Source organism: Notechis scutatus, chromosome 5, assembly GCF_049901735.1.
Source record: "Notechis scutatus isolate UNSWTSFEM ecotype Mainland chromosome 5, rNotScu1.2, whole genome shotgun sequence".
NCBI lineage: Eukaryota > Metazoa > Chordata > Lepidosauria > Squamata > Elapidae > Notechis > Notechis scutatus.
In genome coordinates, this window is record NC_142013.1 from 57,510,633 (window position 1) to 57,528,169 (window position 17,537).

Sequence of the window (17,537 nt, forward strand, 5' to 3'; positions counted from 1 at the left end):
ACAACTGAGATCTAGTCCTGCCTTGGGCATGAAAGCTAGGTCAGGGGTCTCCAACGTTGGCAACTTTATGACTTGTGGACTTCCACAAGTCTACAAGTCATAAAGTTGCCAACGTTGGAGACCCCTGAGCTAGGTGACTTTGGGTCAATCACTTTTTCTTAGCCATTGGAAAGCAATGTTTCCAAGAAACTGTAGTTGTCCCAGGGGTCAAGACTAATTCAAAAGCACCTCTTTTTATTGTATAAATTCTGTAAGCTGACAAAAGTCCAGTTGGCTCAGATGATCAGATAAACCTGGAATGTACTTTTAAGAAATCGCTGAGGTGGCTGACACTGGGAAATCTTACCAGTGACTGAAAGGGATAGACTAAAAGGCAGCACTCAGGCACTTGATCAGAGCACACAAGAACAGGCAGTAAGGACCAAATCCATACAAGAAGGAGTAAACCACATTAGATAGGACCCAAGATGCAAAGAGACCTCAGAGACAATTTAACAAATAGTGGTAAGATATAAGATGCAGGCAGCAACAGAATACATTAAATGGCACAACAGCCAAGTGATAGAAACATCAGGAAGATAGAACATGAGAATTTGGAGAACTATAGAGTCTGAAGGAGGAATTAGAGAGGATATGAAAAATAAAAGCTAACGTGATCCAACTGGTGGCGAGAGCACTCAGGGCTGTGGTTCCTAAACTGGAAGAATGACTCTTGACAGATCCTAAGGCCAATCTCAGAGTTCAGAAAGGTTGAGTACTAGAAATAACTAAGATGTGCAGAACTCTCAAACTACCAGACCTCTAACAGAGACACAAACTATCCACAGAAGTGAAATAGGAATTTGTATTTATACACAACCTCATACATACATATACAGTACGCATGCATGCACATACACACAGTTATTTTATTTTTTTCCTTACCCTTCTTCTAAAAAAGGATATCCCGGTTTATTAACCAAAAATGACAACTACACAAAAATGATCTCTCTTGCAGATAAGAGAAAAGTTCCTTGAAGATGGGCTCCAGCATGAGTCCGAAAGCTCGAAGACAAAATCTCTGGTCCTGGTGACCGACCCAGATTGGATTCTGCAATGATTTCTCTACTGATAGCAGAGCAGAGACTGCACTTCTATTTTTTACTACCATTCAGCACTCTACAACCAAATTGAGCCCAAAATTTTTGTTGCTAAACAAGACTGTTAAGTGAATTTCGTTAAGTGAATCACTGTGATTAAGTTAGTAACATAATGTAACATAATTTTCTGATAAGCGAAGTCAATGGGGAAGCAAATTAGTAACATGCTTATTACTGACTTCCCCATTGACTTTGCTTATCAAAAATTTGCAAAAAATTATCACATGACTCTGAGACCATCATAAATATGAATCAATTGTCAAACACCTGGATTTTGATCACATGACCATGACGATGCTGCAAAAGTCGTAAATATGAAAAACAGTCATAAATCATGTTTTTCAGTACCCTTGTAATTTTGGTTACTAAATTAACTGTTGTAAGTCTAGGACTACCTGTACTGACTAGAGCCAGAAAGCAGAGCAGGTTATTAAGAAAGGAGCTTGGAGATTATGTGACCAACAAATCACCAATACATTATTAGATTATACCAGGATTAATATCAGTTAATAAATGTTCTTTTAACTATTATGGTTGGGGAAGAATATTTTTTATGCATCAACTCATACATGCCTGCATATTCATGAATTAGCCACCTTGGAAAATGAAACCCACACAATTCATGAAATATATTCTTAGGCTGTATAGAAACACAATGAATGAATAAAAAGAAAAAAAGTTCAAGATTCCCTTCATTTTTATTTTTTTTAAAGAGACCTATATCATTATGATTATGCAAACTAAACTCTTCTTCTAAGTGAACAGTATACTGCATTGCCTATCCTTTTAATCTATCAAGATTTAGTATCTGACTTAACATCTGCTATAAAAATATACTTAGTAACATTAAGATATTAAATACTCTGCAATTCCACTTTCTTTTTTAATACTGTAGAATTGTCAATCAGAATTTTGCTAAACTGTTAGTAAACAGGCAATATAAACAATTATCTGTGATTGCATGCAAATACACGTTAAGAAACTGATACTTAACATTTCTAGCCAATAAGAATAAGTATGTTTGTAATATTTAACTAGGTGGACTACATATTAAATATACTGTATATTCAAACTGTGTATAAAAATGCCATTTCAAGTTGCTAACTACATTAATATCTTAGGTCCATATACCAGATAATGCCATTACAATATTAATATCTTCCAAGAGCTATGCTTTAGTTATATGCATTTGATCTGAAGCAATGTATGAGTAGTTCAAGAAGCTGACAGTTTCACAAGTTAAACTTCACATGCACTTTTTTGTATAATCCAAATATATGAATCTATGCAATATACCACTAACAAAAACTCAGTAAACATCTATCCATAGTGTTCCCAACCTTCACAACTCCAGATATGTGGATTTCTATCCCCAGCATTTTTCTATTGGCTAAAGAAAGCTGGCTAACTGAAATCTATATAATAAGTCCAGATTGAGATATAATGATATAAAGTTCAATTTATGACATACAATTATTGTTGTGATTAAAAACTGGAGGGGAAGCACTACCTACACAGCTTTGAGCTTCTCAATAAAAGACTGTATAAATCTAAGAAATAAATATAGCAGCACACATATAAAATCATCAAAAGTATTAGAGATAGCTTCTATGCTATGGGGGTGGGGGGAAGCAAGGTATATGCAAATGTTCATATATTTGTAAGGCTGGAATTCAGTGTAGCTAGAGATTAGAACAGATAAATTAAAAAAATACTCTGAACCACTATATAAAATCTCAACTCACCATATCAACAATATAGTAACAAAACATATTCATAAACTAGCAAAACGTATTTTGAAGGTGTTACTGCTTTATTATGACATTCATTATATCATAAAATTTAAATACAGATATTACTTTCACCTAAAATTTACTATTCTATATAAGTCTGGCAAATTAGTAGATTGCATATCAAAAGAGGTAAGACCTTAACTGATTAAAGAACAAGGCAAAAGATTACTTATATAAATTAAAACTGAAGTAGATTTTGATAAGGTGCATTACTCCAATTTTGGTTCAACTGTTCAAACTTTCCTGGAATTAACTTTATATTTCCATATAAAAGTGGTTATACTAGAACACAAGCTGTACATCCTTTAAAATCCAAATGGCATTATGTTTTCAAGATTACAGAACAATACACTGAAACAGTTGAAAAATAAACCAATGAACACAAGTCAGTATGCCATTATATAAGCTATAGTGTTTAAAAATAAAATCAAACCTTCTAGATACCTATTAGCTGTGGATTTATCATGCAAATGAATTATCAACTTCATGTGTATTAAATTCAGTCAATGCCATACCTGCTATGCAAATGTATTAATGTACATTACTACTGGTGGGAGCTGATTCATAACATGGCTATCACTTTGGAGAATATTTAACTAAATTTTTCTTATAAAACAACTGAAACAATCTATCAAAAGAAACACAAATACCAAGCTTGAGAGACAGGTTTCATGGTGATCATGGATTTAATCACTATTCAAGAGGAAAATACTTGACATTTCCCCGCTCTTACACAGGTATCTCATTTATCATCCATATCTGTACAAATACCAGTATCTCTGGATTCAGAATCCTGACTTTGCACATAAGCAATAGTTTCTTCAACTTTTCCTACAATATGAAAGCTGTTTTAAACAACAAAACCACAAACCTTCCATATAACTATTAACAAACAATACTGAACTCAGGCTGAAACCCACACAGATTTTGAAATATTTAACTTGCAGCTTTAATTTTGCCTTTAAAAAGGTAAAATAGTTTGGAGAATTATTAGATTGCTTTCTCTCACTGATTATAAACATCAGTATTAACATTTAAGAGTGCAGAATTCCTCATTCCAATTTCCTACTGTTCTCATTATTTCTTAAAGCAATCTTTCTAAACTTGTTTCTACAGATGAATTGTTATACCTTACACCATACATCTTGCAATACAAACTGAATTGTAGACTAAAACTCCTGGAGCATACCAGGGCAGGGAGGTCTGAATTGAGAGTTTTGTTGAATTCTCTGACTTTATTATCATCAAGCATTGGGTACTTATGACCATCACTGTTTCTTTGACTTGGGCTACCTTACCTAAAATGCTTATATTCTGGACTCACACATACACATCTGTCTATAACAAATCTATAATTTATCTCCTATATAATTCAATTACAGTGGTACCAGTACTCAACTGCTTTGAAACTCACCAAATTTGGTACTCAACAAGCTAGAACTTGTCTGTGTTGTTTGCCTTGTGACTCACTACGTTATTCCTTATGTGGAAAATCTGTTTTATACTCATCATTTTTGATAGTCATCATTTCATGGAACCAATTAATGATGAATACCAAGGTACCATTTTCTTTGCTTGATGTGACTTATTCTAGAAAATAAACTTTAATATTTAGCATAGTCTTCTTCAATCTCAAATTTGATGGAAACACGTTTTGATAGCTAGGAATTCTGAAAGTTACTACCCTAATATTTTCAAAGGCACCAGTATGAGAATTGTTTGACTTCGCTCTTTTTGCAGAACCATAGGCTGTTTAAAATGTTTTCTTTTGATACGCAATTTCTGATACCATTTATGCTATATCCACTTACCTGGAGTAATCCCTATCAAATTCAACAAGATATATTACTGAGTAGAAATACATGTAAAGAAAGAGCTGAAGTACTTACTATAGCAAAGCAAATAATTTACATGAAGAAAATTCCCATTTAATTTCCAGGCAAAAGTGAGAAAAATTATGGCTGAAACCCTGCCATTCAGTTTTACCAATTCTGTGAGAGCAGGACCAATAATCTGACTTCTGATATTCATACAATTAAAATTCTAATCTAGGTTTAATATACAAACCATTTTAAAATACTTAGATCACAACATATACTATAGTACACACTAAGCATTAAACTTACACCAATGAAACAAAACCAACCCATGATTTTCCTAAAATTACACTGTAGATAAATACATAATTAAGTTACAGAGGAATTAATAACATATTAGAGCCCTTTTCTTCAAAATCATATAAAACATTAATACTGTGGTCTAACATTTCAAACATCAAAAACAACTCTTTCAATATACTGTAGTTTCACCTTGTGCCAGAAAATGAAACACTTGAAGATTTCAAAGTCAGATAGCTCCCATCATAGATATTTGACATAGAAAATGTCAACCTTTGGTAAAGATTGCCTTTTTAAAAACAATGTCACCAGAAACAAGAACTTCCACTCTGATCAAAAAAAATCTCTAAATCATTAATCTTTAAGCTACTTCGTTATATAAAAGAAATGCAGAGCTTATATTATACCAAAAGTAGACCAATAAATTCAATGAACAATCATTCTTAAAATAAGAAAATCATTACATCTAAATTAAAGCTGTGGGATACTAGCACTAAAAAAAACCCTCAAGTAATGCAATATAAACCATTTCTTGTCATCTAATGTTTGTCCCGTAAATTAATTTGTTGTATCTAAATCTATTTAATTTAGGTAGATATGCTACAGGTTAATAAGATTTACCAATAGCTCTGTAAACACAATATTCTGCTTTTAGTACATTCAACTAGGAAAACTCTTTAGACACATTAGCCTATGCAGTCCTAAAAAGTCAAACATTTCACACACATTTGTATATACATTCCGAGTATTTATTTCTGTTTACCTCCTCCCATCAAGTTCTTTCTCCTCCCTGTCCGGCCATCTTGGGCCAAGAGGAGAAGCCATTACTTCACTAAATGACAGGACCAAGAACTTTTTTTTTAACCCAAAGAAGATACCTCTTTAGTCAGTTGTACAAAAACAGCCGCAACCTACAACCCGTTCTCTATAAACGTCCTACGAAGTAAAAAGCTTAAGAAAAAGCAAATCGTTCAATGAAGATGCACGTTACAAGGAAGATGGATACACCACGAGTAAACAAATCAGTTTGCTACAGACTCCTGAGAGTGACACATCACGAAAGAGGCACCACGTTTCTTCAACACCCTACTTCCTATTTATATCAATTCATTTTCAGCCATTCAGTTCGATCCAGTTCGTTACCTTCAGCAACCAGTCCTTATTAAATATCGCCCGATTTTATTATTCAGATAAATCGCTCCTAAATGGAGAGAATCGGGGCGGCACCTTCCACCCTACTTTTTAGATAAAACCCTGAAAGTGGACAACGGGAGCTTTCTATTCCAGTGGGTCGGAGAAGCGAAGAGCCGAGCGGTTCTCTCCCGAGAGCCAGGCGAGGAAGGGGATGCCGAACCTCACGGTCGCGAGGCGACGGTTTAATTCCGCAGCTCTCCAGCAGACTCACACAGGCTCCTACACAAATACACACACACAAACCCGGGAGGGTGGCTCCCTGGTCGGTTACCTCCTCCCCCCACCCCCCCAGTCCCCTTACCTTTAACAGCAAGGCCTTCGTTCTGGCGCCATCTTCATGAAGCCTTAAAAATCCGAAGAGTCGGCTGCACAAGGGGGAAATCAAGCGACAGAGAGAGATTGAGCAAAACAGACACGTTCGCGGAGTCCCCCAGCCCACCCCGCCCCAAACAGATCGCTCCGTGCGCTCCTTCACACTCACTGGCAGGGGCAGAGCCCTGACTCCGGCCCAAAAGCACCGCCACACTCGCACTCGCTTTTTCTCCCTCTCACGCGCACACACACTCGCTCACTCGTACACCTCGGGCGGGCGGGCAAGAGAAATCACCGGACGAGCCGGGACACGGAGGCTGCTGTTTGAGTACCTGTCGAGGCCAGAGAGGAGTTCTCTTTCCTCCGCTGTCAGGCTGGCGAAGTCCTCCTCGCTCTGGCCGCTCGCTTTCCCCGCCGCCATTTTCTTTTCCTCATCACCGAAAGCAGTAGAGGCAGCGGCGGCGGCAGCGGCGGCGAGCGACACTCCACACGATTTCATGGAAACGCAACGTAATTAACTCACGATCGCAAGCCCCCCTCCCCGCGTGCCCCAACACCCCCCCAGTGCCGGGCGGGGCGGGGTGCCCGACACACACGCACCACCACAACTTTTATTACAACAACAACAGCCGGCAGAGAGGGGGAGGGAGAGAAAGGCGGGGGGAAGCCCCGCTGATCGGAGGAGGAGGGAGCAGGAAGGGAGCCCCAGCGCTGAAGACTGGGGGGGAGTGGGAGGAGAAGGAGGAGGAGGCTTCTGCTGCTGCTGCTGCTGCTGCTGCTGCTGGCGGCGGTGACGGAGCAGTGTTTACATCGCTGTTGAGCCGCCAGCCCCAGCGGCGAAAAGTGAGTGGTGTCCAGGTGACAGGGACCCGCGCCCGCCCGCGTGGGATGTATTTGTTGTCTGTACAAACTTCCCCAGCAGCTGAACAAAGTTGTTGTAATTGTGTCACACAGCGAACCCCACGCCGCCACCGTGACCCCCCCCTCCCCACCCCGTTTCCCTGTGCCCACGCAGCCAATCAATGCACTTAGGCGTGGCCACGTGACCTTTGTTGACTTACGTCAGTCGTAGCGCTCTTCTAGCGCTACGCTCGAGATTGGTATTGCCGCTGTTTCGATCAAGGAGCTAAAGCCATTATGTATTTGAGGCTGTATTTCAGACCTTCCAGTTGCAATATGTGGAGAGCCTCACATGCGGCCGGGCAAGAGGAATTAAACGGCAAATTTCAAAGGCTCGCATCCCTTAAATAATTTTTAAATTGGCATGTAGTCTTAAGTTTTTGTAAACTACTAGAACAAGCTACAGTACGTGAATTTAAAATGGGTTGAATTCTGATGCCTTGACAAGGTAATAATTAAACGCATTCTCCTACCCATAAAGTGTGTTTCGGTTCTGAAAAGATGGATATCAAACGCGTCTTTTAATCTTGTTTGGAAAAGTTCGTGTGTTCGACTCGCTAGCCAAAGCCACTTTTTTTGTTTACATCTTTAAATCTCCCATTTATAAAGTGGCAGGTTTTCACGCCGGTTAGCAAAATGTATTGTAAAATTTTGCCAGTTGAAATTTTGCCAGTTGACCTGCGAAGAAGCAGGGCACTGAATAACCAAACTATTTTCTCTTCATTAAAAAACAGGGAAGGGATCTATTCCAACGGGCAAATGAAGTCGCAGACTTTCTTAGAAATCAAAAGCCATTTTGAACGGAAAGCATGCTTAGTGCTAAGCGTAGCGATGAAATGAAGACCTCTATTATATTTGTTTATTACCACAATACTTACCCCTACGTATTTTCATCACTCTTTTCCGACTTGTGGTACGTACTTCAAAAGGTCAATCAGAAACCGGAAACATTCAACCACATTCTATTTCTTAGGTTTCCATCCTCATCGCTGGATGCACAATATTAGCAGAGAGGGCGGGATTTTATTATATTCTCGGGTTATCATTCGGCCGTTGGTGAGTCAATCAAACGGCTTTGTCACTCATGATCAGCATGTTTGTACGCGCCTTTTAAATTAGTTTGCGGAGCGGCTGCATTTCTGTAAAAGGGCTTAAGGGTCTTCCAGCGCGAATCGCAGTTACGCCAGGGCGCGCGGGCGGCAGTCTCCTCGGTGAGGATGTGCAACTGATATTGTCACCGTGTGCGTAGAGAGGGGTTACTCTTTGCCAACGCGTGTGCCCCTCCCGCTGCCCCTTAGGACGGCCTGGGGCGTGGTTCTGCCACCAACGAGAAATAATGGCTTCCCTTGAGCGCCGTCTGTGCGCGTGACGAGAGGAATCCGTCCGGGCACGGAGCCGAGCTTAGCGGGACGCTACGAGGGAGTGGGCGGTTGCCTGAGTGGCGCCTGTTCCCGTTAACAGATCTAGAGTAACTGGGCGGTATTTCGCCGCTCTTCGCAAAATACTTTGAACGGAGAAGGTGCCGCCTTGTAGCAGCGGCAGTCGCGGGGAGCGAGGGGTGGTTCTGGTTGCTGCGACTTGGGCTCGTCTCCTTCGTGAGAGACGAACGACTCTTTTTTTCTGGGCCTAATTTATATATATAGGCGTTGGGAGTCTTTTCCCTTTCCAAGGAGCTTGAGCGGGGGGGGTGGACTCACACCCACCCCGTTCCCAGTGCAGATAAGTGAAAGAATTGACGTTTTTTCCGTGCAAGAAGTCAACCTTTAACGCAATGCCGGGAGCTTATGCTTTTGATCCAGAAGAGTAACTGGCCAAAGGCCTCTTTGGAAAGTCCCCTCTTTCTACACAGATTACGAATCTAGAAATAGACATGCGGGACGTGTTAGGGAGGAGAGCGGCACAAAGAACTTTTTTTTTGTTGGGGGGGAATTGAATGTTTCTTGGCTTCAGCGAGAGGTGAAGCAAACGGACGTCTTCGATTTTTCCAGTTTCTCCCATGAAGCGGCGAGAAGGCAGTAAAAGAAATACTGAAATATTTTGCCTTTCTAGCGCACTGTACTAGTTGTTTCCACATTCCTAATTTTGTATCTATATTAATTTATCACAATTCAGCATATGCTGCATTTGTAAAAATGCTGCCGTGGGCTTTTTACTGTAATATGATTTCCAAACTTCACATCTGCCTTAAAGTAATAAAGGACTACATAATTACCATGTGTAATAAGCCCCATGAAATTCCTGGACTTTAATGGACAAAAGCTAGCGCTGATGTGTGATATGTACATGCTATGTGGGCCAGTTTTGTAAATAATCCTTGAACTTGAAAAGTATTGGATTTTTTTCTAGTATGATTGTTCTTAAATTATTTAGAATGCTATTCTACCTACTTTACAAGTTGTTTTATACATTTTAATTGTATGCCAAAAATGCCAGTTTGATTTACTTAAAATAACTTTACTACAGTGCTTCATTTATAAAGGTCATGCTGCATTCTTTCCCAATTATACTGTGGAAGCAAACAAAAAATGTTAATATTTTAAAGCAGTAGCCTTTGAAATGTGTAATTTTTAAACATATTTGATGTTGAGCATTGTGTTTTGTTTTCCATGGAAACATTTTTACCTTGGAAAAAATAAGTTTTGCATCTACATTTTTTTAGTTACTTGCTCTGAATAAGTTTAAACCAAGTCAATTTACAAAGACTACCATCAATTAGGATTATATAAGCTATTGATTATAACTTGTTCCTAATCAATGGATTGTTGAATGTGACATTTCTAAGGAGAGGATTAGGGAGGTGGTCAATTTTCGTTCCTTTTTTGCCTGCTATTAGTTTTAAAATCCATGTCGGAAAAGTTGTTATCTATCAGATCTAATTGATTGGTGCAAGATGCTAGTTGAGATTACTGTGTGAGACATAAAGTCACAAAGATAATGTCAACCATTGATCAATAACACAAAACTTAACCGATTTAGTGGGTGGGTGAGTGGGCGGTCAGGCAAAAGCATGAGACTGCCAAAATAGGCAAAAGTAATTGGTTCATCAAATGCATTGCTTGGTTAAAAAAAATTGGCAGACATAAAAGGAACAAGAGCTCGTTTAATGTGCAACTTTTCTCTTTCCACACTTGATGCAAATCTAGAGATACAATTTAAATAAACTGGAATATGAAAAGCTTTGTCCATAAGCACAGTCTATTAAAACAGTCTTATTCTATAAGCATAGAGTGTCTTCAGCCATAGGCAGTTTGCTTTTTTTGATTATTATTTAGCATATGATACACAATCCATGTAAATTATACATAAAACTACAGTGGCCTCATAACTGGTTGTCCAATTCAGCTTCCAGGAAATTGCCTCTGGCATTGCTTCATGAAGGACTTCTAGGGAACCAGAGAACGCACAAAGTGGACAAACCCACAATATGCACAATATGTTTAGTAGTTTGTATATCAGCACCACTGTCAAAACAAAGGGGATCTTTCCATCCGCACTAATAGGCTGAGGCAATTCGTCCAGTATCACACCCAAATCTGTTCAATCTTGTCCAGATAGAGCAAGATAAGTCAAAATCAGTTGGTTTTAGCAGAGGGATCACCAATGGTCAGGCCACAAGAAGGTACTTTTGACCATTCTTTTCTCAAGACATGGGGGTTAAACTGGCTGGATGTTAAGCAAATCATTGTTTTCCATGCTGGCCCATGGGATTTCAATCTTGTTATGGGCTATGCATTGTCCTGGTGAACAGGGAGGGCCTTGTTGATTAGCATCCTTGACCATAACTAAACAAGAACTTGTCTTAGTATGTGGGGCAATATGATATTGCAACATACTGGTAACCAGTATGCACAAGTGGGATGCAATGTTCCAGAGATGATACACATTGTCTGGTGGAGCCAGACATAAACCAATTGGGTGTGGGCACTGTTAAGCCACACACTGGCACAATATTCAGCTGTGGAACAAACCAAGCCAAGGCTGTTGTTTGTAGGGTGTTAGCATCAGCACCCCAGGATGTTCTAGCCCAGGGGTGTCAAACTCAATTTCATTGAGGGCCGCATGAAGGTTGTGTTTGACCTCGGGCTGGGGTGGGTGTGGCTAGGATGGGCATGGCCTGCTCGATGTCACTCATGTTGGAGGTGCCTATGGTGGCCTGAGCACTCTGCCAGAAAAAAACGGGCTCCTGCAACCCTCTGCCAGCGAAAATGGAGCTCAGGAGGCCGGTCTTTTACTGTTGCCAGGGTGGCCCCATGGTCCCAATCTAAGCACACTGCAGGCCAGATCTGGCCTGTGGGCCTTGAGTTTGACACCCCTGTTCTATCCAGTCTGTCACAGTAATTGCTGTGGCCTTTCAATTTTGCAGCTATTTTTTACAGGTATGGTCAGAAGGGTAGTGATCTGTCCAGTATTACCTCAGGTACTTCGGAAAGTTATTGCATAATAAAATATGGTTCTGGAACTTCACTGAAGACTGATAATTTGTGTACCTATTGCTGAATTAAGCTTGATTGCAAGGCACCATTTTTGAAGTAGTCATCCAGCTTCAGGAGATCTTGAGAAAGGATATCCTCTGCATTACTGAAGTTGGTTTTTTGGGCTATGAGATTGGTTTCATCTGCATAATTAAATTTCTTAGAAACAGTTTCAGGCATATCATGGACATACAAGTTTTAAAAAGCACTGATCCTTGTGGTAGTACATTATTCAGTTTATGATATCTGCTTCTATTGAATTCTGTGAAAACTAGAAATACTTTATTATTCAACATGTTGTCAATCAAGGCAAAGTTTTTACGGCAAGGTATAACCTTGATAACTTCAAAAAGACATTCTATCCAGATAGTATTGCAGGCTGCAGAGAGGTCAAGAAAAACAGAGACATTTTTCATTTTCCTTGGGAATTGTTCTCCAGGTAAGAAATTAGTGCAATGACTTGATCGCTACAATCAAGTTTGGGGCAAAATCTAGCTTGTTCTACTTTTTCCCATTAGAATCCTTGTAGATTTCCAATATAAATTATAAGAAAAAGTGCCCTTCAGACTTTTTCTCAGTGAAGGCATAATTTAAAAATAAGGATGTAGACAAGCTGCTAAAGACAATATACTGTCTGAATGTTTTGTTGGCTTATAAGGACTTGAGTGGATGTGTTGATCCAAGTAGTTATAAAATGCCTCACTGATTAAAAGTTATTTTGGTTTCCTTGAAAGTGCAGGAAAAAGAAGTGTTGAAAATAAGAGCAGTTAGGATATTTAGGATAAGATTTTGAAGAGGGCAGAAGTTGTTGAACTTCACATATGTCTGATTGAGCCAAATGTTTTACAGTGGAACTCGGGTCGCGAACCCTTCTGTTTGCGACCAAATCAGGTTCTGACCAAAAAATCCACCAGATTTTTGAATTTCAGAAATCAGGTGGCAAACAAACCTGGCCGCGGCAGATTCCCTTTCCACGCTGATTTCCCCTTCCATGCATGTGCAGTCTGCACAAATTTTTGTCTGTGCATGCACAGTTGGTCGTGCTTCTAGTCATGACCATATTGGTTGCAGTCGTAGTCCTGGAACAGATTACGATTGCGACTCGAGATTCCACTGTATTTCCATTTGACTTCCAGTCTATTTCTAGGACCAAAGTTAATTTCACTTTCATCAAGAGATAACTACATAGAAAGTACAAACCCTTAGGGTTATACCAAACAAATTATTCTTTAAATCTAAATTTCCTCAAGGCAATTTTTGAGATAATTTTAAGAGTTACAGCTTCAACAACTGGTAGTACCTGATTGTTCATATCTGGGTTCAGAATCTAAGCAAGGTTATATCTGCTAGGTTTTGGATGAGAGACTGAGATATTGACTCATTAAAGAAAGCAACGGCAAAACCAAGAAAACTACATTAACATAATTTTAATCAATAAAATCAGGAGTTAAACAGCCACCAACAAATAAGATGAATTTTAATTCAGATAAGCTTTAGTGTCGATACTGATCTTGACTGCTGCCTCACAAGAGTTTCAATAACTTGGGAGTTTATAATATCTCTTATGCAACTGGTTTTTGCATTATGAATACATCTGATTTAATAAATTACTTGTAATGTTTCTATCAATTCTTGATGTTCTGTCAGTTTCATTTTTCCTAAAAGTGACAGGATTACCATTATCAATTCTAACATAGATCTATATAAGGTTTTATATATTATAAATTCACTCCCTCCCCCTAAACATCAGGATGTATTTATACACTGGACTGCTTTTTAAAAAACCATTTTAGATCTTATATTTAATAGCAACCAAGTTGTCAATTTGTATCTTCCATAACTATATTTTTTGTGCTGATATTGTTACATTAGTTTCCAATTTTGTCTGCTTATACAACTGAAAAACTGCCAAGGACCAGATTATCTAAGAACGATTTGTTCCCATAGCAACTTACCCATTCCATCAAATCTTAAAAACCTTACTCCTGCAGCTCTAACTTTAGAAGTTATATGCATAGAATCTGGGCCCTTCTGTGATTGTTCACTTTTTGAAATTTCTCCTGAGGGATGGTTGCCAGCAGTGACTTTATCATCTGCCTGTCAGTTGAAGACTATCTTTTTGATCTCTGACATTTAGAATATCTATATACAGTGCATTGCTTGCAGGAGTTGTTAGACTAAGGGTCATCACACTATCAACTCTGCTTAATATGCAGGCAATAGGAAACTTTTAAAAACAGCTTTCTCAGAACAACAAAGTTTGCAGGTTTTATTAAGTATTTTCCCAAAGATCAGTTTCATGCACCCATAAAATTAGTGGATATGTATAATTAATATTGATAAAATATATGTATCATTTACTGTATCTATTAATCTCTTGGTTAAAAATTCTGTAAGAGTTTTCTAGTATTTCTTATATTCTACTTGGCTAGAATTTTTTTGTTCAAATTACTAATCTACCAAGAAACTGATTAGTAAAATTATTTAAAAGAATGTTGACTTAATGGTGCTTATAGGTGAAACTCAAAAAATTAGAATATCGCGCAAAAGTTCATTTATTTCAGGAATGTAACATAAAAGGTGAAACTAATATATGAGATAGACTCATTACATGCAAAACAAGATAGTTCAAGCCGTGATGTGTCATAATTGTGATGATTATGACTTACAGCTCATGAAAACCCCAAATCCACAATCTCAGAAAATTAGAATATTACATGCAATCAATAAAACAAGGATTGTACATAGAACAATATCAGACCTCTGAAAAGTATAAGCATGCATATGTACTCAGTACTTGGTTTGGGCCCCTTTTGCAGCAATTACTGCCTCAATGCGGCGTGGCATGGAAGCTATCAGCCTGTGGCACTGCTGAGGTGTTATGGAAGACCAGGATGCTTCAATAGCGGCCTTCAGCTCTTCTGCATTGTTCGGTCTCATGTCTCTCATCTTTCTCTTGGCAATGCCCCATAGATTCTCTATGGGGTTCAGGTCAGGCGAGTTTGCTGGCTGATCAAGCACAGTAATCCCACGGTCATTGAACCAGGTTTTAGTGCTTTTGGCAGTGTGGGCATGTGCCAAGTCTTGCTGGAAAATGAAGTCAGTATCCCCATAAAGCTCGTCTGCGGAAGTAAGCATGAAGTGCTCCAAAATCTCCTTGGTAGATGGTTGACCCTGGACTTAATGAAAAAGGGTGGACCAACACCAGCAGATGACATGGCTCCCCAAATCAACACAGGCTGTGGAAACTTCACACTGGACTTCAAGCATCTTGCAGTGTGTGCCTCTCCATTCTTCCTCCAGACTCTGGGTCCTTGGTTTCCAAATGAGATGCAAAAGTTGCTCTCATCAGAAAAGAGGACTTTGGACCACTGAGCAACAGACTAGTTATGTTTTTCTTTAGCCCAGGTAAGATGCTTCTGACGTTTGTTGTTCAGGAGCGGCTTGATAAGAGGAATACGACATTTGAAGCCCATGTCCAGGATCTGTCTGTGTATGTTAGCTCTTGATGCACTGACTCCAGCCTCAGTCTACTCCTTGTGAAAGTCCCCAACACTTTTGAATGGCCTTTTCCTGACAATCCTCTCCAGGCTGCAGTCATCCCTGCTGCTTGTGCACCTTTTTCTTCCACACTTTTCCCTTCCACATAACTTTCTATTAATGTGCTTTGATACAGCACTTTGGGAACATCCAACTTCTTTTGCAATTACCTTTTCAGGCTTTCCCTCCTTATGGAGGGTGTCAGTGATGGTTTTCTGCACAACTGTCAGGTCAGCAGTCTTTCCCATGATTGTGATTCCTACTGAACCAGACTGAGAGACCATTTAAAGGCTCAGGAACCCTTTGCAGGTGTTATGGCTTAATTAGCTGATTAGAGTTGGGACACTTTGAGCCTAGAATATTGAACCTTTTCACAATATTCTAATTTTCTGAGATTGTGGATTTGGGGTTTTCATGAGCTGTAAGCCATCATCATCTCAATTATGACAAATCACAGCTTGAACTATCTTGCTTTGCATGTAATGAGTCTATCTCATATACTAGGTTCACCTTTTACGTTGCATTCCTGAAATAAATGAACTTTTGCACGATATTCTAATTTTTCGTGTTTCACCTGTACTTAATCCAGGAAACATTTCTTTCTAAAATAAGACAGTCATTTACAGATTATATGTGCATTTATTTATTTAAATGTTTACTTAAAAAATTAAAGCTTTTAGTAACCATCATACTATTATAACAAAAATATGTAGACTTTTTTTTCTGGTGGTGTTAACCTGAGAGTATTCATTCATATCTGATTAGCATATAGGATTGTGCTTTTAAACTTGATCATCACTTGGATTGTCTTCAAGGGCGAAACAGGTTTAAATTATTATTAGAGCAATATTTTATTAAGTTAGTTGTTACCAAGATTAAGTGCTTCTAGTAAGGTTTATTCAGACATCTATGTACATTTGATTGGAACCCAAAGTAGTCAGTTAGGCTTATAAAATGACCACTTAAAAATGTAAAAATATTGCAGAAAATAGAAAGTTTCAGATAAGTGTACATTTCATTACAATTGCTGGCAAACCATTCTGAGGACTGAATCCTGGGTGAGCAGCTGGGTCCTATCTCTTAAAGCATTTTTTGCCAGTTTCAGCATTTTTTTCCTGTACAGGAAGTCCTCCACTTATGACCAGCCACTTAGCGATCATTGGAAGTTACAACAGCCTGCCCAAAAGCTATTTATGGCCTTATTTCAAAAATATGATGGCCACCTTTCCCCCTTTCCCATGGTCAGGTGATCACATTTTAGGCACTGGCAACTGGCTCACCTTTATGGCCATTTGCAGAGTCCCTCAATCACATGACTATGATTTTTGATGGTTTTTGCCATTTTCCGGTGTTTTTTGCATTTTTGGCAAAAAAAAATGTTATTGGGTTAAATGAATTTGCTTAACAATCATGTTGTTCACTTAATGACCACCTCCAAAATAATTGTCATCAGGTCTAGTCATGTGATGATCTAACTTAACAACTGTGATGACTTATTCCGGGCTCAGTTATGCTCTTCAACTTGAGGACTAACTGTACTTTTCTTTTGCTGATTAGCTAGATTTAAAAAAATTTGTATCATAAGTCTACATTCTCAATGTTATAAAAAATAAAAATTACCTGCTACAACCTTTAAAATATCCAAAATATTGTCAGGGATACAAGAAACTAAAAGATATTAATATTATCACTTGCATTTAAAGGGTATTAACCGGTTCGTACCACTTGGGCTGAACCGGTTGTTAAATTACTGGCTGGCCCCTCCCTGCCCTACTTATTGGCCTCACACACCTTGGCTAGTGCCTTAGAGTCACACCATGGCATAGCTGCAGCTGCTCTTTGGCTCCCTTGCCTCGACCACGTTGCCATGTGATCCAGTCTGCTTGCCTGCCTTTGCCGCGAACTACAATGTGATGGCCTCCCACTCGTCTTGGCCTGCTCCCGAATGCCCACCTCAGGCTGCTCCTGACCTCTCCAGCAGCAAAACAGGTAAGCATAGCCAGGTGCCCCCTCGGGGAAGCAGGGCTGGGTCAACTGTGGCCTATCCCCATCTGATCGCCGCAGCCTCAG

The 17,537-nt window shown here is 39.2% G+C and overlaps 1 protein-coding gene across 10 annotated transcripts in view; it reads right to left on the reverse strand.

Annotated features, from left to right (window-relative positions):
• Positions 1-7,551, reverse strand: part of KDM6A (lysine demethylase 6A) — a 219,311-nt gene extending 211,760 nt beyond the window's left edge. For 5 of the 10 annotated variants that reach the window (XM_087966799.1, XM_026674041.2, XM_087966797.1 and 2 more), the window contains exons 1-2: positions 6,888-7,551; positions 6,545-6,608 (exon numbers count right to left, since the gene is read on the reverse strand). In XM_087966799.1, the coding sequence (XP_087822925.1) occupies positions 6,545-6,608; positions 6,888-7,054 (231 nt within the window). In that variant the 5' untranslated portion in view covers positions 7,055-7,551. The remainder of the gene's footprint in view (positions 1-6,544; positions 6,609-6,887) is intronic. The other 5 variants (XM_087966801.1, XM_087966798.1, XM_087966802.1 and 2 more) reach the window with 2 other exon arrangements.
• Between the last annotated feature and the right edge of the window lie 9,986 nt (positions 7,552-17,537).